At 45.6% G+C, this 22,015-nt stretch overlaps 2 protein-coding genes across 2 annotated transcripts in view; both read right to left on the reverse strand.

Annotated features, from left to right (window-relative positions):
* The window catches only part of tmem145 (transmembrane protein 145), a gene marked incomplete at its 3' end in the record, with an annotated part of 74,210 nt that extends 71,740 nt beyond the window's left edge, over positions 1-2,470 (reverse strand). Inside the window, exon 1 of the mRNA XM_083661236.1 lies at positions 2,336-2,470. Within this exon, the coding sequence (XP_083517362.1) occupies positions 2,336-2,446 (111 nt within the window). The 5' untranslated portion in view covers positions 2,447-2,470. The remainder of the gene's footprint in view (positions 1-2,335) is intronic.
* Positions 2,471-14,356: 11,886 nt separating this feature from the next.
* Positions 14,357-22,015, reverse strand: part of lipeb (lipase, hormone-sensitive b) — a gene marked incomplete at both ends in the record, with an annotated part of 62,821 nt that continues 55,162 nt past the window's right edge. Inside the window, 3 exons of the mRNA XM_083661158.1 lie at positions 14,357-14,776; positions 16,243-16,509; positions 20,282-20,475. Coding sequence (XP_083517284.1) covers positions 14,357-14,776; positions 16,243-16,509; positions 20,282-20,475 — 881 coding nt within the window. The remainder of the gene's footprint in view (positions 14,777-16,242; positions 16,510-20,281; positions 20,476-22,015) is intronic.

A 22,015-nucleotide genomic window follows, 5' to 3' on the forward strand; every position in this document is an offset into this window, starting at 1 on the left:
CACATCCAGTGACACGCAGTCACACCTGAGCCACATCCAGTGACACGCAGTCACACCTGAGACACATCCAGTGACATGCAGTCACACCTGAGACACATCCAGTGACATGCAGTCACACCTGAGCCACATCCAGTGACATACAGTCACACCTGAGTCACATCCAGTGACATGCAGTCACACCTGCTTCACATCCAGTGACATGCAGTCACACCTGAGCCACATCCAGTGACATGCAGTCACACCTGAGCCACATCCAGTGACATGCAGTCACACCTGAGCCACATCCAGTGACATGCAGTCACACCTGAGCCACATCCAGTGACATGCAGTCACACCTGAGACACATCCAGTGACATGCAGTCACACCTGAGCTACATCCAGTGACATGCAGTCACACCTGAGCCACATCCAGTGACATGCAGTCACACCTGAGCCACATCCAGTGACATGCAGTCACACCTGAGACACATCCAGTGACACGCAGTCACACCTGAGACACATCCAGTGACATGCAGTCACACCTGAGACACATCCAGTGACATGCAGTCACACCTGAGCCACATCCAGTGACATACAGTCACACCTGAGTCACATCCAGTGACATGCAGTCACACCTGCTTCACATCCAGTGACATGCAGTCACACCTGAGCCACATCCAGTGACATGCAGTCACACCTGAGCCACATCCAGTGACATGCAGTCACACCTGAGCCACATCCAGTGACATGCAGTCACACCTGAGCCACATCCAGTGACATGCAGTCACACCTGAGACACATCCAGTGACATGCAGTCACACCTGAGCTACATCCAGTGACATGCAGTCACACCTGAGCCACATCCAGTGACATGCAGTCACACCTGAGCCACATCCAGTGACATGCAGTCACACCTGAGCTACATCCAGTGACATGCAGTCACACCTGAGCCACATCCAGTGACATGCAGTCACACCTGAGCCACATCCAGTGACATGCAGTCACACCTGAGCCACATCCAGTGACATGCAGTCACACCTGAGCCACATCCAGTGACATGCAGTCACACCTGAGCTACATCCAGTCACATGCAGTCACACCTGAGACACATCCAGTGACATGTAGTCACACCTGAGACACATCCAGTGACATGCAGTCACACCTGAGCCACATCCAGTGACATGCAGTCACACCTGAGACACATCCAGTGACATGCAGTCACACCTGAGCCACATCCAGTGACATGCAGTCACACCTGAGCCACATCCAGTGACATGCAGTCACACCTGAGACTAATTGGCATACCTTGAGGCTGCACACTCCACAGAACACCAGTGGGTATAGTCTCTTCACTTGCATCATCGATCTTTTTTATTTCTAAATTTGCTTTAGATTTCTCTGTAGAAGTTACCACAATATAGACGTATTATGATGTTCCCTATACAAATAAATGATCAATGGGTGACTTCTGTTGCTTTAGGCATGTGAAAGTCTTGTTATAAAGGCTACTAGGCTTGATGCTGAGATGAATGGTGGTGGCCATCAGAGCAAAATATGGAACACCCATCTAACGTCTTTGCATTGTGAAGTGTTCCACTGTACTGTTGTAATTGATCAATAAACTGTAAACATAAAAAAATAAAAAAAATAAACATAAAAACACAGAGTTAGAACATCATGCAGGTGGTATGACAAACCATGTCCAGAACACAGGTGTTCACTCTCAGAGAGTCAGGGCAGAAGACAGCTGATGTTGGTCTGAAACTGACCGCGGTGGACTGCTCGATACAGGTCCATTACAAAACTACCGCTGCGCGCCACTAGACATCTGACGCACACCTGTAACGGCGCTCCTTATAATAAACCGGATTATTCTTGGCAATTTAAAGAATGTAAGAAAATCTATAATGCAAATAGCTTTACGCTAGGCTACATTACCATTGGGCTCTAGGTTAAAGATGAGGGTCACAGGCTCGACAAGACCGGTTGGATGCTGGTCATTATTAGAAATGTTAATGTCAAAAGACTATCCGAAATAACGAAGGTAAAATAGCCTACTACACGCCGCATATGACACGCATTACAGATGGCGCACAATTGCAAGGCAGAATAGAGGTGAATGAATGTAGAGCAACAACAGATCCAAATACAAATACCCCCAGCAGCAACTTAACAGGGGCTGTGGGGCAATAAGATCTAACGTCTAACGGTTATCCGCTGAGCACAGTCCGCCAAGGAGATCACCTGCGTGCGGGAACGCAGTCGGGTCCCTTTTCCAACAGTCGGAGGCGATGTCATTGTCACAACAAGTGAGATTAAATAAGGGGAATAAATAAAATACATCAGCCCTTCTTACCTCCTTGGTATTCACGATGCCTTTGACGTATTTCCCCAAAACGGAGCCCACGCAGAGGACACTGGACAGCACCGCCAAGCACAGAAGTCTGTCGCCATACCTAACCTCCATCTTTCTCTCTCCCCCGCTGTCGCTCGTCTGCTCTCCGTGGCTCCCTGCCTGCCTGTCTCTCTCTCTCTCTCTCTCTCTCTCTCTCTCTCTCTCTCTCTCTCTCTCTCTCTCTCTCTCTCTCTCTCTCTCTCTCTCTCTCTCTCTCTCTCTCTCTCTCTCTCTCTCTCTCTCTCTCTCTCTCTCTCTCTCTCTCTCTCTCTCTCTCCTCTCTCTCTCTCTCTCTCTCTCTCCGGGCGGGAGCGCGCACAAACCGACACGGTTCGGAGATGCCAGCGAGAGGACGACGCGCGTTCTCGTAGCCTTCGATGTGTGGTGTGGGCCCCCAACAACAGTTGAAGCTGGGCGACGGGAGCGCGCTTTGGACACGCGCCTCCGAAACCTCGGTTCTGACTGCGGGTGCTTTGAGATTGCGACCAGGGGCGTTTCTACGGGGGGGGGGGGGGAGGGGGGGGGCGGTAGGCACAGGCCCACCCACTTCTTGCCCTGGCCCACAAAAAAAAAAAAAAATTCTAGAGGCAAACTTGCTGCTGCCTTGCTAGCTAATGGTTTTGTAGCTTAAAAACGCAGGGTACATCATCTCCAGAGTCTAATGCATGACGACTTCATATCATCTAGGAATTTTGCAAAATTTCGTCATGCAATTAATTGCCCCACCAATTTTATCCAGGCCCACCCATAATTGAATTTCTGCCTACGCTACTGATTGCGACATGTCCAGATAGAATGCCACCGCTGGTTGCAAGAAGGACCAGTTTTCACAGAGACAGATGCTGCCTGCTCTCTCCTTATTGTAGGCCTGGCCTAGTCTAATTAACACAGCCTAATTAGGCCTGGCCTAGTCTAATTAACACAGCCTAGGCCTGGGCTAATTGGCTGTGCCACCGGATGCAGATGCATAATCCAGCCTTGATTATACATCTGCATAGAGACAGTCCGTATGTCTGGGAACGCCCATACAGGCTCTAGGAACACCCACAATAGACGCTGGGTTAGCCTGGGGGCGGGGTCAGGGTGGGGTAAATTCCCCCGTTCTATCCATTCAGCAAAGTTAGAATTGAGCTGATAGCCCAGCCCAGGCAGACACGATCCAGACACGATCGGGGATTTAGTTCATGTTTGCCACTCTCTGAGTCATTTTGAAGCACAGTCGGTGCCCCAATAGGCCTACTGCTCCTCTCTTCTATAACTTTCATAAAATTATGTCTTTGTTTGTTTGTTTTTAATTGGACTGGACCCTGCAGGAACCTATGCCAGGCTCCTGTTTGTGGATTGTGACATCATCAGTGATGTCAGAGGCATTGTGACATCATCAGTGATGTCATAAGAGGTTGTGATGTCATCAGTGATGTCATAAAAGCAGTTGTGACATCATCACTGATGTCATAAGGGTTCCACTGATGATGTCATCAGTGATGTCATAAGAGAATATCAAATCCCAGGCGCAGACACTGAAAGAAGTGGGAGTCTGCGCGGCTTCAGACTCCCGTCTTCAGCCATGGACAGCTGTATGTCACCAGCTCCAGGACAGGTGATCCAGCATCCCTGAAGTATGCCATCAAGGAGCAGCCAGGGCGGGGCGGCGCAGCCTAGGAATCGAGTGCGCGTAGCGCACGAGATGCCTAGTTGGTGAGATTTGATCGAGTTTTGGCATTTACACATGCAATCTTGGGGAAAAAGGAAAAAATGTGGCACAAGGAAGCTCAGCAGCAGGCACGTGCACACATAGACATGAAAGGGGGCTTGAGCCCCTGCCTTTTTTTCAGTCTGTAAAAAGTGCTTTTTTTTTTTTTTAATTATAATACATTTTTCATTTTCATTCCATTAATTTCATTCCTGACCATGAATGCATTTCTAATGGTGCTTTGTATGGAAAATGCCCTTTCCATGCCGTCACTGAAGGCAGCATTCAAAGAGAAATGCCTTTTCCGAGCTCTCTTGGCCTTGAATGCACCATTTGTAATAGGCCTCTGCATGGAGCAGTGTTTTTCTAAACCGCCCCTGAAGGCACCAACCCAAAAATGAACCCAAAAATGAATGAATAAATAAATACATAAATAAATAAACCACCCAATAAATAAATAACCAAAATATAGGGAACAAATGCAGAATTGTTGCTCTTGAAAATATTTTTTACTTTACACTATTGGAAAGGGATGTTGTGTTGTTGAATCAGCAAAAAAAAAAAAAAAAAATCTAATACACCTTATCTAAATCTTCTGTCTGCTTAAATGATTTCACAACAGTATTGCAACAGCATGCAACTTTTATATACTAATATTATTCAGTTATGGAGTTATTTTTCCGTGACAAGTCTCATCCTAAAATGAGATATTCCTCTAAATCTGGTTAAAATCGGAATATTTAAAATGAGTTATACCCCTAAATTGGCCTTCAAATTGCCTCAAATGTAGTGCCCTTTTATGAATTTGAGCCCCTGCCCCTCTAATGTTCTCTGCACGTCCCTGCTCAGCAGGCCAAAAGTGAATCAGAAAAGAGAAAAAAGGAGCTTCTTGGATACTTATTGACAGGTTTTAATTACGAAGTAAAGTACATTGTCTACAACAACAATGTACATCTTCAATAGACAGGGGCACAAAACGCAACATGTTTCAACCTCTCTGGTTTTCGTCAGGCTGTAGGGCTGAAAGTGGACTGCCGCACCTGTATAAAAGGCATACGACGTGAGTTGACGTGTCACACGGAAGCAGAGTGTGACGCAACAATTACGTCAGAAATAGATGCAATCTTCAAAATAAAATCAAAAGCTATTGCATGTCAGTAAGATAAGATCTGGTTATAGCCAGACTGAATTAAAGTGTAGTCCTTTGGTATGAACAAAATTATAAATGATGGAGTTGGACACAGGAACAGGTTCAAGGGAGAATATATTTATTTTGATAAAAATCACAGGGAAAGAAACCAGACAAATCATCATATCTGACTAAATTCAATCAAACCTGCAGATAAAGTGCAGGGGTCAAAGCATATCAATCAGATTAACAAATTTGAAAGTAAAAATATCTACAGGAATCATGTCATTTTTAATATACATTCATTCTATTTTATTCACAGGTTTGCACTTATGGTGTTTTTTTTTTTTTATATATATATATAAAAAGGAGAAAAAAAATCATGTAAACTTAAAACATCTTTGCTTCCAGTTCCAGTCTATGGCTTGTTTAAGGCTAATCAAGTTCTACTTCAGAATTGGATTTTACAGTGCAGTGCCTTAATATTTTGCATAATAGTACTATCACAATGAGTAACATCTGCATTTTCAACTGACAACCGTCAACACTAAAATGACTAAATGGCAAAAGGACGCCCGACATCTGATTTAACGAAAACTTAACATACCGGTATGCAGGCGACTGTGGTGGATCAAGCAAGTTGTTCTCAATGAGGCCATTTACACCTGGCGTTAACATGTGGTTTCTGCCATCAGATTGCAATCAGATTGCATTTTATCACTTCAGCCTGATTCCATTTACACCTTCACATGCGTTTTCTGCAATCAGATTGCAGAAATGGGTGTCCTCTCAATCCGCATAAAGTTGCTGTATCCAGATTGAGAGGACACATTGCATTTACACTTGTGTTCAATGTGTACACAATGCATCCCTGACCACCTCCGGAGGTGGTTTGGCCGATCAGATCGCAATCCTTCTTCAATGCGTTTTGGGGGGTGTTTACACCTGGCATTTCAAGTGATAAAACACAATCTGATTGCAATCTGATCACAGAAAACGCATGTTAGCGCCAGGTGTAAATGGCCTCGTTTGTCAAGGGATCAGATTTTGTACAACCTCATACAGTCTATTTCAAACTGAGTGGAGCGGCATATGGCTTGGCATGCCAACTACGAAGTCTCACCTCAGGCTGATTCAAACACATTTGACCAGCACAGTAAAATGTAATTATCACACTTCTGTCTGTGGGAGCGAAGTCATCACGGTGGTACTGAAAAGAAAAGTGATTGTAATGCTGGTGTGTAACTGCACAGCTGTGTTTCTTGACCTAATCTTTGAAAAGCTGCTAGTCCATCATGCCTGCAGTAACGTTTATGACATATTGCACTTTGTTGAAATCAGCCGGGGGCTAAAAGAAAGTCTTTAGTGAGAGAAGCTTTCAAAAAAAGAAGAAGAAAAGAAAAAAGGTAGCGCAGTATGCTGTACAACCTGATAATTGAACCCAAAAAAGCAATATTACACTTTACTATAACTCGTACTTGCGAGGACGATTCATGAAAAATGATTAGAGATTATAAAGTTGCTCTGTGGATCATCAACACATACATATTATTCTACGAAACAGCGCTAATTTAAACAACACTGAACCAAACGCTGCGGCTCAAAGTTGTAGGCAGCATAAGCAGTGGCGGAACCACAAATATATGGGAATGGGGAGACTGTGCCTCAATGCAACACTGATTGTCTGAGCAGATTATGAACAGGCAGAGGTGTAGGACGCCTCATCTGTCCAAAACACCAGATGGACCTCTCTCTGGACCATCACCTGCATTTTGGGTGCTTTCACACTGGCGCCCCGGTACCGTTCCCGAGCACACTTGTCCCCAAATTGACTCTAGTTCCAGAACGTTTCATGAGTGTAAATGTTGCGGAACGGGGGAACCGTGACAGGATCCACTTGAAAATGTGGTCTGGGGAGCGCTTTGGTGTGCCCGGGCACGGAAACACTTGCGAGTGTGAAAGCCGACCGTTCCGAACCACATAGACAACACACGGGCGAGGATACACTGCAGGCATAGTTGATGACGCAAGTGCACTCTGCTCCGTTTCCGAGCGTGGAAGAAATGTTGTAATGTGAAAGCTGACCAGCGGGGGAGAGGAAAGGGGGGGGGGGCAATCGTGCCCGGGCGCAGAACGGAACGGAACGAAAGCAATCGTTCCCAGTGAGAAAGCAGCCTTAGTTAGCCTTCTGCCTGAGTGGGTATCAAGGGCAAAGAGCCCAATAGGTAACCCATTGATACCTGATGCAGCATTTGCGTGTACGGTATATCCCTCATTTGTGTGTGTATCCCTTTAAGACCGCGAACCGCAGGTCTTAAAGGGACACACACACAAATGCTGCATCAGGTATCAATGGGTTAAAATGCACGTGTACACATTTGACACACATTTAAGTTCTCTAGTGGTGCACACTATTGGACATTTCAGTCACATCTACGCGCAATGCCCCCAGTGGTTTGAATGGGCAACAACAAGATGTGCACACACACACAACCCTTGAAGTACTGGAGCTCAGTGGGAGTCTTCAGGAGGTGAAACTTTCATCTTACGACAGCTTACAACCAGGACTTTGGTTATGATCTGAAAATGTTTTGATGGTATTTGTCAACCAAATATTTCCTGCAAAATAGTTTTGAATTGAAGGGACTGCATCTTCTGGCCTTTGATATATTATGCACAGGTTTGGACAATGCAATTGAGTTGAATGAACGTCTGAACATGTTACTGTATGTATGTGAGTGTGTATGCGAGTTATGTAGGCCTACGTTAGAGTGTGCACATTTTGAGTTTGAGTGTGCATCAAAAGGGGCGAGACAGGGTTTCGAGTTGGAGAAGACTTCACAACTAAACACAAAGGTTTAAAATAAAGAATACAATTGCTACTGTATAGAAATCAATCCAATATCTCATGCTCTGCATCTTTGTTCTGTTTCTCTCTCTCTCTCTCTCTCTCTCACACACACCAAAAAGACTTGTGTGCCATCTCAGACAGCAGTGTCACGTGAGCGCACACTTGTGAAACAACAAAAAACAAAGACATGAACACAAACACAAGTCCAAAATAGACTTGCATGGATTGAGACCGACTGCAGCAAAAGTGCACTAGTGAGCATAAACAGCAACTAGTAATGCAAGCAGGCGCGGACTGCATCATCGGGTACGTCGGGCAAATGCCCTGTGGCCTGGCATGGGAAAAAAAAAAAATTGGTGTGTGCCCGCAGTCAGGCCACTCACTGAACAGCAGGCCAGGATATATATATATGTATATATATATATATATATATATAGCCTATATATATATATATATACATATATAGCCTATATATATATAGTGCCCGCAGTCAGGCCACTCACTGAACAGCAGGCCAGGCAGGCCACTGAGGCCAGTAGTGTTCCTATTTGCGTGGATAGCAGCCAGCAGGCAGGCAGGCAGGAATGAGTTAACTTGTCAGGCAGACTCAGACCCAGACCAGGCCACTCGAGGTGAGGCTGCGCGCGCACGGAGTCACACAGACGGCGTTTGTACCGAGGCATGTTTTTGGTTTTACTTCTTCATATTATACTTGCAGTTATCTAGGCAATGTTGATGTTTCTATTAGTGAACAAATAGGTAACAGGTATCATCGCGTTAGCATTATATTCACTAAATCTTGCTTCAAACAACCCAAATTGGGCTTCAAACGGCCCAAATCTTTTGCGCCGGTCGCCGGCGCGCGCGCGTCTGCCCGTATTGGCCTGGCCTGCTTGGTATAAATGCCCGGCCTGAATTATGATCCCAGTCCGCCCCTGAATGCAAGTACAAACTTCAACCCAGCATCTCCAAGAGGATGAGTGTTTCACTCTCCTCCTCTTCACGGCCATGGTCCTCTCTATCAATTGGACTAAAAAATATTGTAGTAAGTACTCCAAGCTAACAGAACCTGAGCATGGTCTAATCCTGTGACTCCACAATGACTTTTCTGCTGAAAGTCCCGCTCTTCTATATGGGGGATTTTGCACTCAGCGCTACAGCTAAATCCTATTCATCACACAGCATCCCTCTCTACAGACCTGGCAACCCAGCATCCCTCTCTACAGACCTGGCAACCCAGCATCCCTCTCTACAGACCTGGCAACCCAGCATCCCTCTCTACAGACCTGGCTGTGGCAACCCAGCCCTGCTACGAGGCGAGGCAAGGACAGGACAGCATCTATATTTAGTTGGACTCGATAGAGGGACCGACCCTCCAAAGGACATTTTGCTGTACTTCAAAGTGAATCAATGACAACAAGCTGGGCAGAGTTACGCTCGGGTCACCGAAGACAACGTCGAGCCCTAATGTAATTGCGAGCTAAATGTCTGCTCAGGTTGGACCGTCAGCCACGTGTCGTGTAGTCGGCCAGATACAAGTTCAGTGGCTTTTAGGGGTGTTTAGCTGTGGCTGAGGAGGTAGAGTGGGTTAGATCCCTGGCTCCTCCAGTCCGCATGTCGATGTGCCCCTGGGCAAGATACTCAACCCCAAATTGCTCCCGATGTTTGCTCCAGCATCCTGCCATTTCTAAGATTTTGTTTATGTCCAGCCAGGTTTCCCAGATTCCATCTCTGTAGCATGATGTGAGCTGTGTGTTCACCGAGTGAGTCTGGTGGTTGGTGACTGCTAGGATCATAGGCTAGCCTGTGACAGATGCTTTCTCCTTCCTTGTAAGTAATTTTGTTCAAAGTACTTCAAACAAAGTACAAATAAAGTATAACCATCAACAGATTGATTGATTGAACAGAAAGTGCAGAATGGTTGGTTCCTTTGATCACTGTAATACTTGGATAACTGTGCTAATACATGCAACGAGCGCTGACCTGCATTTATCAGAGCCAAAACCGTGCGGAGTTCAGCTTCACGTCGCTCGCCAGTGTCGCCACCATGGTACTGTAGACAATGACCTTCCAGGCCACTAGAGGTGAAATTCTTGGACTTCTCTTTTGAAATGGCAAAAAGGAGTAGAAGGATTTTATCTTTGAACTCTTTAATGTTAAAAAATGTGACAAATGTGATATTGTTTCAAAAAAGATTAATTGTAAGATTAACAGAGAAATTAATAAGACGTGCACTTTGAAATGTAAAAAAAAAGAAAAGCGAAAGAATTTGCAAAGAATGTTTTCATTAATCAAAAAAGAAACTCGTTTAGGACCCTTTGCGCGGGACCCCATGCACCTTTTTTAATATATATATATAAGCACCTTATGCGGCTGATAGCGCCATGTTGCAATGTTGATGTATGTTTTTTTTTCCTTTCCTTTCCTTTCCAGTGTCTGAGACTGTTTGTCTTGTTTGTATATTGTTCTCTAAAAAAAAACGAAACTCGGAGGTTCGAAGACGATCAGATACCGTCATAGCTCTTAAGAGGAATTAATAAACTTGCACTTTGAAATGTGTAAAAAAAAAAAAAGCATTTGCCAACAATGTTTTCATTAATCAAGAACGAAAGTGGGCTGTTTCTCTGCCCTTGCTGCTCATTACTGACTGAAGATGTCTGGCCGCGTGGGAAGAAAGTCAGGTTCATGTTGCCCAAGGCCTAAACGCCCCAGATGACCCAGTCTTCCATTGCAGCAGCAAGCGGCTGCTGAGGAAGGGCAACTTCTCACAGAGAGAGTGGGCCTGCATGGGCTCTTCAGTCATCCTGGAGTAGCTGCCAGCAGAGATCCTGGAGCTGGCTGGGAACACCTGCCATGCCAGCAAGCAGTCACTCATCAGCCCTCATCACAAACCTGCTGGCCATCAGGAACAACGAGGAGTTCCACAAGCTGCTGGCCGCTGTCACCATTGCTGTGGGAGGAGGTGCTGCCCAACATCCAGGCCAGACGTTCACAACCCAGTGGGTGCCCACCTCCAGAGAACATCCAGGCCAGACGTTCACAACCCAGTGGGTGCCCACCTCCAGAGGACGGCTGAAGGGCAACAAAAACAAGGGGCCACCAAGGGCAGAAAGGCACCAGCAGGCAGCCTCTTCTGCAGCCGGGAAGGGCCGCAGGGGAAGAAGACCCAAGGAGGAGGAAAAGGAAGAGAAGGCATCCCAAGAATCATCAGATGACGAGGCACAAGGAACTAAAAGTCGTAACAAGGTTTCTGTAGGTGACCCTGCGGAAGGATAATTACCGGTGTTTACTTGTCACCTCGTTGGCTGTATGCTGCGAGCGTGATTTGGGCGTGGCTTTGTTACGTGCCAGCTGTCTCAGTCTCCCGGCGTATTAGCAACAGGCAACGACATGGATACAGTGAAAGAGGAAAGGTTGGACGTTGTACAAGTGGATTCACGTTACTGCAACGGCGATCATAAAGGCAGTATGGATTATACCGGACATATTGGAAATAGCAGGTAAATCAGATTAATAACCATTATTATAATATGCGGTTGCCGGGTCAGGGCGCGGGTCTCATGTCCGCGGGGGTTGCGGTACTGATTGGTTGCGGGGGTGGTATTGCACGCTGCGGGGCCGGGTCTTGAAAATCAGACCCGTGCAGGACTCTGCATTTCTACATGTACAGTATATCAGTCAGTAGTCCAGACACGCCCCAACGAGAGGATATCATGAAAGAAACATTATTTCCAGGGAAGATACTTTACCAGTTTTGAACTACAACAGTCCATACTTTAAGAGGGGATAACCACAAATAAGCTACCACTCAGCAAGGTCTATCATACAAAAACATCATCTAGAGATGTATACTGGGGGGGAGGTCACAACCAGAATTTGCCCACCCAGATGGTACTGTACAGATATGTTACAATTGGGGCTTTGACCCATGGACTAATGTAAATGCAGTCCATTTACCATTTAACACAGTGCTAACCCTTTCTCTTGGTCCGGGGCGTCTGGCTTTTCCTAGCCTCTGATTTCTAATATGAACAGGTTGTCAGGCAGGAAGTTCCTTGACTGGAGAGAAGTGGTACTTTGATGCATTGGTATGGAGGAGGAGGGGGGGGGAGCGATGAAGCCCAATGAGGAAGGGGCGTATTCAAGTGTAGTGAAGTTAATGTATTGATAGTATTCTGTTACATCACCACACGGCCATCGTGGTAGGAAAATAACAGGTGATTGTAATCAATTAACAGGTGATTACAATCAAGTGACACAAACAGGCCAATGAGCAGCTGTGTGTATTGTAGCACCATATTGGTAGGAAAATGCTTGTGACATCATGGGAATACGACGATTAGCTGAGTGTTGCGCATCCTGATGCCACCAGCTACCCTATTCCAGTTCTGTGTTAGGACAACGACAGCTTAGAAGAACAAAATTAATATTTGCCTCTTATCGGCAGTTTTGCAAGCTGTGATTATTATGAAGATGGGACTGAAGTTTCCAAAAAGCACATCAAGTGAATACTTGTATTCAAAAAGTAGTGCATCTCCAGCCTGGTTAAAACCATCCAGACCTGTGAACTCACATTCTGTTTGGTTCTGTGGATCCGTCTGGCCCGGGGGGCGGGCCTTTTCAGAACGTGCCAATCAGGGACTTGCCTCGTAGTTGACATCGTAAACCGGCCAATCTGAAACGCCGCTGGCAAAAACCGTAATTGCTGCCTCCATGGCTCTCCGGCTCGAGCAGGAACGTCAACGTTCGTCGAGGAGTTTAAACGGCCGTAAGTGCGGTTATTGCAGAAATAGACTCGATAACAATTACACAAGAACAGGAGTATGCAACAGCAGAGTTTCTTGGTGGAAAAGGCATTTTCGACGTTCTTCCGAGTGGATTTGGGAGTTGACTGGATTCAGCGCTGATTGGCTGAAGGACTGGCTACATCCAACCATTGAAATGACATCTTGGGAGTCCTGTCGGATCCACAGAACCAAACAGAACGTGAGTTCTTGGATCCTGGTGGTTTGAACCAGGCTAGTGCATCTCAGTTTCATTGTAACAATCAGTCATTTCAACACTAGAAAAAGCACTGGGCAGCATCTAGATAGGGAGCGCCGTGTCCCTGTATGCATTACTCATAGTACAATATGCACTTAATTGGGAAGGTAAAAGATGGTAAAAGTGGCTAGAGAAGCTTCAGTTAAATACTGTGCACATTCAAAAAAATGGAATAAGCAGCAAAATATTACATATACTGTAACAAACAACGTATCGATACACACACAGAAAGAAAAGCTATAATGACTATTCAGGGGTTATAATACAGCATTATAAATTGTTGCTGTAAATAAGGTCAAAGTAATAGTATGGCGGCGTAGGATTAATAATATGATTAACAATTGCGAAGGGAATTTCAAGGAGCGAGCAAATCAACTCATCCACTTTAGAGCCTTTACGTCTGTTTGTCTGTTAGCTCTGTAATTCCATTTGGGAGAGAGAGTCAACAGAGTCGTGAGCCGTATTGACTGCCAAACTGCCGTAACAGAGAACACAATGTGGAGTTATTAAGTGTGATTTAGAGTGGCTCCCTCAAGGACAAGTGACCATTTAGATGCGGATGGCTCCATAGAGAAGCCTATAGTGTGCCTACCACTATCTGATTAGGGACTCAAATGGCTGCCGTGGCCTAGATGAATCACCCCATTCAGGCTTCGTCTCGAGAACCCTGCGCGCTGCGCTGCTTTATGTCCCGAGCCTCTGCCACCTAAAGGCAGAGCTGTTAAGGACGGGGGTGCTGCGTTAAAGCTGTTAAGGACGGGTGCTGTGCGGGTGGGCGAGTGTTGCTCCTTGAAATGTGACCGTCTTTGGTGGGTGCGTTTGTTTTGTCTGCCGGCCAGAGGTTTGCGGCTGTGTGCGGTGACGCAAAGTCAAGCGACGAGTGAATTCTAAAAGCAGAGGAAGTTGCATTTCAGTTTCCTCCACCGTTTCTGTTCTCTCACTCAAAAACTGGGCAATCGCCCAACCTCCTCCGAATTCCCCCGTCTCTTGTTTTTCCGAACCCTCTCCCCCTCTCTCTCTCTCTCTCCCTCTCTCTCTCTCTCTCCCTCTCTCTCTTTCTGTCTCTCTCTCTCCCTCTCCCTCTCTCTCTCTCTCTCTCTCTCTCTCTCTCTCTCTCTCTCTCTCTCTCTCCCTCTCCCTCTCTCTCTCTCTCTCTCTCTCTCTCTCTCTTAGGCTTTGCATTGCCTAATTCTCTGTGACTTTCATTGACTCTTTCTCTCTTCACTTCTTGGCTAAACAGCAGTCCCCTTTTCTATCTAACCCCATTTAAGCCCCGATACCGCCAATGTCTGTGTTATTCTGGGTTGCCACGGCGACCAAGTCCTCCCCATCTGCAATTGTAGCCCCGCCTCTCCCAGTAGCTTCTTGCTCCTCCCCCTCAATGGAATTGACAAAGAGAGCGCTGCTCTTTTCCCCAGAAGAAGAGCCTGAAACAGCCCCGCCGCCGCTGCGCTCCAGCTTGCGGTGCTTGCGTGGCTCCGGGGCCGCTGTGTCCTCGGTAAAGACGCAGCGAATTCGCCCCACGCAGACGTCGGCCGCCTCCCTCGTCTCCTTGGAGATCTGCGATAGGCTGAGGAAGCCGTGGGGGAGGTCGTCCACCACGCACAGGGTGACGGGTTGCCCCACGTTCCTCAGACGCTTGGCGAACATCACCGAGTCGTCCAGCATGGGGTCCAAATGGCACGCCTGAGAAGAAGGGAGAGAAGAAGAAGCGGGACGGAGGGAGGGAGGGCAGAAAGCAAATTAGGGTTTCCTTCAGACATGTCAAGAATCTTAATTACAGGATGAAGAAAAGGAAGCCAAGCGTCCCCCCGTCCCCCCCTCTTTACATTCTCGCTGACTCACTCTAGCCACTTTAAAACCTGCACCAATTTCCTCATTTTCCTATTAACACACAAGAGAGAACAGGTTTCAATAAAGCTGCGTTCACACCGACCTATTAAAGTTTTTCGCTGGCATCGAGTTTACATACAAAGTCAATGCAAACGAGCAATTGAGCGTATATTCGCCCGGGAGAAAAATCGCTGGGCGTCCGAGCAACAGAGACAGAGCGTTAGGGAGAAAATACGCTCGTGTGAGAGCGAGTCAAGGATCACACTGGCTTGGAACAAACCGCTGGTTTATTGTGTGGCAACAAACCGCATTGACAGCTGATTGACAGGCTGACAGCTGACATGAAGTGAAGTCTGTACTACCGGTATATGGAGCTCGCGTTAGGAGCACGCTGATAGGCTTAGCTTGTAAACAACTACGGTGGCTCGTAGTGGATAAACATCATGACATTGCGTAACGTTATAGCCCCCAGATGTCCGTCAAATATTGTGCCTGTTGACGAGCGATTTAAACAGAGCGACAGAGCGATTCCAAAGGGTTGAATCGAGCGACAGAGGGAAAAATAAATATCTCGGTGTGAACACAGCTTAAGTCCATCTATTCATCCTATCACACTCTCTCTTCTTGACACTAGAATGTGCACCAGGTCTGAACATCACCTGAACTGTCCTGATATGGTGGAACTCCACTCTACTCGATAACTTTGTTATACAAAAATCCATAGAAAGAGTGTGAGATAGCTGTCCTCCTCAAGTACCCTGTGGCCTTTGCATAATGTATCTGTATGAGTTTCTCTACCTCTCTACTAATGAGGGTTTCCAAATTCCAATCATGGACGTTGGAAACCCTCATTACTGTTTCGCTTGCACCTGTGTTTACCCTGCCTTTTTGACACAAAATGGCCCCTGTGAAAAGGGTCTATAGAGAATGAGTCCGGAAGTATACTTCCGGGTTTGTAAGAGGAAAAGTGAATGGGGTTTTGGGTTCAGCAGGATAATCTTCACAAACGTGAATAACTTTTATGACTTTTGGAACGCAAATGCGTTTTGTTTTAAACACGTTTTTTTAGAAAACACTTCAAAAGGCATAAAAGTGATTCACGTTTGTGAAGATTATCCTGCTGAACCCAGAATTTGTGTTCCCATAAACCTTTGTTAACCACAGACCTTATTTTATGCATTTAATTCCCATTGTAAAAACCCCTTATACTTTTCCCCTAAACGAAACCCAAATGGCCAAAAATTTCTGGTTAAGCCTACAAAAATACATCATCATCCCTGTGCTACTCTATTTCCTCCAGCCCTCCCTCTGCTTCTTACCACTATGTGTACAGGGGGCAGCCCTCTCAGCATGCTATCGGGGGCCAGCAGCGGGGAGCAGTAGGGGTCCCTGACCACCGGCGAGGTCAGCAGCCTCATCTCAGCCAGCTGTTCCGAGCGTAGCGGCTCAAAGCCCAGGGGGAACTCCCTGGGGTGCTCCAGCTCTGAGCCCTCCTCGACAGCAGGGGGCGGTATGGCCACTGAAGACAGAGCGCTGGTCATGGAGGCATCGTCTTCCTTGGAGAGGAAGAAACTCACATCTTCTGGCTACAAAAGGAATAGGAAGTTATTCAGGTGAGATTAAATTTAAAAAACTGACTGGACATGGTGTAATGTTGAGGAAAGTGTAGTAGTAGTAGTAGTAGTAGAAAACTTTAATGTCCTCCAAGGAGGCAATTTGTTGTATAGTTTAGTGAGAACTAAACTATAAAATATTTGCAAGGTAACCTTGGTTACAGTACGTATACGACAACGCTTTGCCCTTCTGAAACTCTCCTTCTACAAACCTTGGCTGGATGCCTCAAAGTCTTGGCTGAACAATCTCCATTTCAAGGAGGGAAAACACAGCAGCGTTTCGAGTCTGACGTCAGCCCTGCTACTAGCTATTTTCCCCCCAAACCAAACCAAACCAAACCAGCCACTAATCCAGTCTGCTTGTGTGAAAACACACAGAGGGATCATCTCCAACACCTTGGCAGAACCAAAAGGTTAGACATTCAGTCAGTCAGCATCCTTCAGCCATATCTGTTTATGAGGCTTGGGTGACCTAGAAGTTCAGCTGAGTTCAGTCAGTGAGGTGAAACGGACATACCACGGCAAGGTGTATATATATACTGTATATATATATATATATATATATATATATATATATATATATATATATATATATATATATATATATATATATATTTATTTATAAAACGGCTCTCTCAAATCAAGCAATCTGATTGGTTCACAGCCATTGTATAAATCCAGAGTTGCCATGGCAACTCTCTTACTAAAAGGCTTTGGTTACCTCAAATGACAATGTAGAAAAAACAAATGGCGGAGACAGCTGTCAGATCCTTGTGAATCGATCTTCGCTTATAACTTTACTAATACTTATGTTTTGTACAAGAATAGACGCGGGCTAATGTCTTCTTTGCAAAAAAAAGGCTGTTAACCCCGCATTTAACCCCGTAACGTTAGTTGGTGTCGGGCTTTGCAGAAAGCTCTCAGCTTCTCAGCAAGCGCTGAGAATGCAGCGCCGCGCTCGAGCTGCCTGTCGGCTTTCCAGAAAGCTCTCAGCTTCTCAGCAAGCGCCAGGATTGGCCAATGTCAACTTCAGTCTCCAGAACGATCCAATCAAATCACCCGCACGTTCTTGCGGTCCCGCCTTACAGTAGTGTTTCAACTGACTATCAGAATGACATGCCAGTCGGACTTATAGTATTATTATTATTATTATATTATCATACTTGGAAACTGTTTTATAAAAGCAATATAGCACTCGAGCTGCGTGGTGTTGTGGCATATATCCCGCTGATCAGTTGTTATCCCACTCGGCCTGCGGCCTCGTGGGATAACAGCTGATCAGCGCGATATATTTGCCACAACACACTTGCTCTCATGCTATATTGCTTAAATATATATGATGCAACCAGGGCTGTAGTGGTGGCTAAACGCACGTAAACGGCGTTTACGTACCTTTTTCAATGCTCTGCAGCGTTTAGGCACCTTTTAAGATCGTTTACTCACATGTTTAAATTGTTTATGCACACTTATTATTGCACGAGTTTTAACACGTTTGCGTAAACTCCGTTGATGCGGAGACCACGCCAAGCACGTCACACACCAAAAGAAAAGAAAAAAGATTACACATGGGCATGGCACTGACCAGGATCTCCGCGAACCGTAGCCTATTTTTGTGGAGCGCTCCGCGGGAAAGGTACACGGCCCCGGTCACGTTGGTGCCTTTATCGAGCTGTGCTTGCCTGTCCAGACAGCGCTCCCTTCAAACAACTTAACGGTGCCATTGTGCCAGCGATGCGCAATGCGCATTTGGAGATGTGCATTTGGAGACCAGCTCATGGTGAGCTGAACATAGGTAAGGTTGGTTAAAAATGTGTGTCCGGAGTGGGGAAAATCATATAGGCTCACCGTTTTACAACTGAAGAGTGAATCACTGGTGTAAGAAACATGATTGATTTCCCTCTGATCAAGTAAAGTTTGTAACATTAGGTGCGTGCGAGTCGACTTGAATAGTCCAGGTGCTACTGTATAAAGCCAAAATAATACGACCATGTTGAAAACTATCTAGAAACATACTGGTGTTTGTTGTGCCGAGATATGTATAAATAAATATTGGCTGACTAAAATTTAGTGGCCAGAGTGGCAGAACCACTTTTATTTCCATGTACAGTATGTTGTCTACCTATCCTTGCCCAATGTGTTTGTGGACAGTTTGAATTATATATTGGTATTCAAGAATCACAGATTCAATCTGTCTACATACTTTTAGCTATAAAGCTGAAGCTGACAATCACAGGTACAGTGTGTGTGTGTGAGAGAGAGAACTATATTACTCTTCAAACTGTATACTGGGTTCATACAAGGTCCTTTAAAGTAGGCTACCTACTGTATAATTTAACTTTTCATACCTGGAGAAATTCAACAAATGTTCAATAAATACATTTTATATTGATTGTTTAGGCCTAATTATTTGTAAAGTCACAACACATTAGAGATGTGTGTAGTTCATTTTGCTCTCAAATGCACCAGGTTGATGAATTTTACTTTAAAATGTAAAAAAAAAATCTTCCGGGGGAGAATCCCCCCGGACCCCACTTGGGGCAAGGCCCATCCCATAGCCAGCTACTTTTTCTATCTGGCTGGCTACTCAGAAATGTGGGGGAACCCCCTGATATACCTTATAGGGCTATATGATTCAGATTAAGTTGTTCTATATACTCTCATATTTTGTCTTGTATATCGGTCACGGAAGCTTATTTATCTGCCGTTATAACACTGCCGGTGCCGCGTGAGAAAGCTGCCTGAGTCAAAAGTATAGTTTACCCACTTTTTTTTTACCACTACAGCACTGGATGCAACAGTACAATTTCTTCAACAGACACATTGTACTCCCTCTTTTAAGCTACGAGCAAGATTTTTGATTGTTATTAAACAGTATAATTACAATATTGATGCATCACATCTTACCTATAATAGTAGCTGAGACCAAAGCCGTGTGAATCGGAGATTGCTCTCTTGATGATTATAGAGTCTGTGTCTGTCTAACCTCGCGTCACCAGGGGGCTCTCTCTCTCTCTCTATCTGCCTACCGGCGGACCGGATAAACCCGGAAGTGAAACGAAACGGTTTACGGCAGCTGCCTGCCTTCAACCGTTTCGCTCTGCCTAGCAACAGACCATAAACAAGGAGAACGCCATGCAGGGGCTCGCTACTCTCGCGAACATCTCTCGTTATATTCTAACTGTTTTTTTTGGAAGTTATTTTGTGGTTATGGCCGAAGTGGCTGCTGCAAACCGTTTCATTTCACTTCCTGATCTTCCCTGGCCACAGACAGACTAACACTGTCCGATTCACTCGGGGTTCAAGCGAGACTACTCTGCGTTGGTCTCGTCTACTATTACAGGTAAGATGTGACGCATTGATATTAAATTTAGACTGTTTAATAACAATCGAAAATCTTTGCTCGTAGCTGCTTTAATGCAAACTGTATGAACAATGAGATAATCGGATGCTAGATAGGAGACCAGTGGGAATTCTCTGTGCTCTCTGATGGTGTTGTAATCATCAAATTACAATTACAATTCTGTGGTTTGTTAGACAGCAGGGTGGCCTCATGGTTAGAGACCATGCCTAACCCCCCCCCCCCCCCCCCCCCCCCCCCCCACACACACAGCAACAATATGTCAGGTGTCCTTTAGCAGTTCACTGAACCGTTGCCTGCCTCGCTAATTGTAAGCTGTTCTGTACAAGGACATCAACTAAGTGCCGAAAAAATGGTAATTGTAAACAGTGCTCGAGCGTGACGTACAGTGTGCTGCTCGGAGAGCAGTGGTGCTGCAGCAGCGTGGGAGGTGGAATCGTTGTGGGTCACCAGGCCCAGGCAGGTCTGGCTCTTCACAGACATCCTCCTGGAGGAGAAGTCGTCCGCGGGCTCCGGGGGTACGGGCGGGTCCGAGTGAGGAGAGGAGATGCACGCCTCGGATATGCTCTTCCTCACGCCATCTGAGAGAACGGAGAGAGAGAAAAAGACAGAGAGAGAGAGGAAAAGACAGAGATTGTTTGCAAAACAAAGAGAAAAGGAGAGCAGAGAGTGTTTGAGAGAGAGGTTAATTAAAAACTCAAGTTAACCGTGCACACTGAAGAGGCCACTCAATTTCACTAGAGCAGTGGCTCTCAAACTGGGGTACGCGCACCCCTAGGGGCATGTGGAGGTACTACAGGGGGTACTTGAGACAAAGGGGAAAATGGAAAAATGGAAGAATAAATCATGAAAATAAATGAAACATGAAAATAAATCTGCTCAGGAGGCACTAACTGCAACTCTTTCACTCCATTTCTTATTTTGTCATCTTAAATTCTTCAAAAAGTGATCATTAATTCATTGCATCATAGTTTTCTCTTGCAGTTTTCTAAGCAAAATGTTGTAGTCGGGTAAAGGGGTACTTGGATTTGGGGGGGGATCAGGGTAATAACACTGATGGTGGTACACAAAAGATCATTCACTTATTCAGGAGGGACGCACGCGTAAGGGGAGCTTACTAGAGCCGTACTCGTTTTAAGCAAGGTTTAGAGAAAAAAAACGGCCTGTTTGTCAACGGGCAACAGATGACGCAAGGTACAAGCGGGGGTATGCTTGGCGTCCAAACTGCAGTATAGAGGAAAAGAGGACACCGTACCCAGACCTGAGTTTTATGTGTGTGTAGTCATGTTTATAGTCATGATGTCGGGGGACTCAATATAGATAAATTGATTTATTCTAGTATGCAAACCCAATGAGTCCTCTATAAGTTTTTTACTATTTTTGTAACTGCTGCGCCTGTTGCTTAATGCACTTTTTATACTCTTTCTTAACGTTTTGTTGTGATGCTTTTAAATGTCCATTTTATTTTATTCTCTTCTTTTATTCTTTTATTTTCCTGTCATCCATTTTATGTGAAGCACTTTGAATTGCCTCTGTGTATGAAATGTGCTATACAAATAAACTTGACTTGACTTGACTTATTCTGTTGTTTCTGATGATTGTATGTTGCGAGCCAACAGTTATGAGCCTTCAAATGCAAATGAGGATATATCAGGAACAAGAAAACGGAAGCGGGTGGAAGAATTGTCAAACAGCGCTGTCATGGTGAGATCACTGGTCCCGCCCACAGCCGTCAAAACACAGCTGTAGAAGTTGTCACGGCTGGTCTCCTCACAAAGCCACCGCTCTCCCATCTCGTTAATAATTAACCATCTCAGCACCATGATGGCCTTTTAATAATGTACACCCACCACAGACACTCATTAGTGTGGGCTGTGCAGCTGTAGGGGTGTCACCTAGCTAAGGGGCTAAGGGGACGCTGGGGAAATTATGATTCACCCGTAGATTTTACGGTGGCTACAATTTACAATGCCTGTCAAACCACTGCTATAGTGTTATGCAACAGAAAGGGACGCTGCGATAATTGGTTAGTTAACTTTTGAATAGCGGGGGGGGGGGGGGGGTCCATTTCAATGACCTCCTCCATGTGGGGGTGTAATGAACTTTGGGGCACTTATCTCA

This window comes from Poromitra crassiceps, assembly GCF_964638095.1.
Source record: "Poromitra crassiceps genome assembly, chromosome: 26".
Lineage (NCBI taxonomy): Eukaryota > Metazoa > Chordata > Actinopteri > Beryciformes > Melamphaidae > Poromitra > Poromitra crassiceps.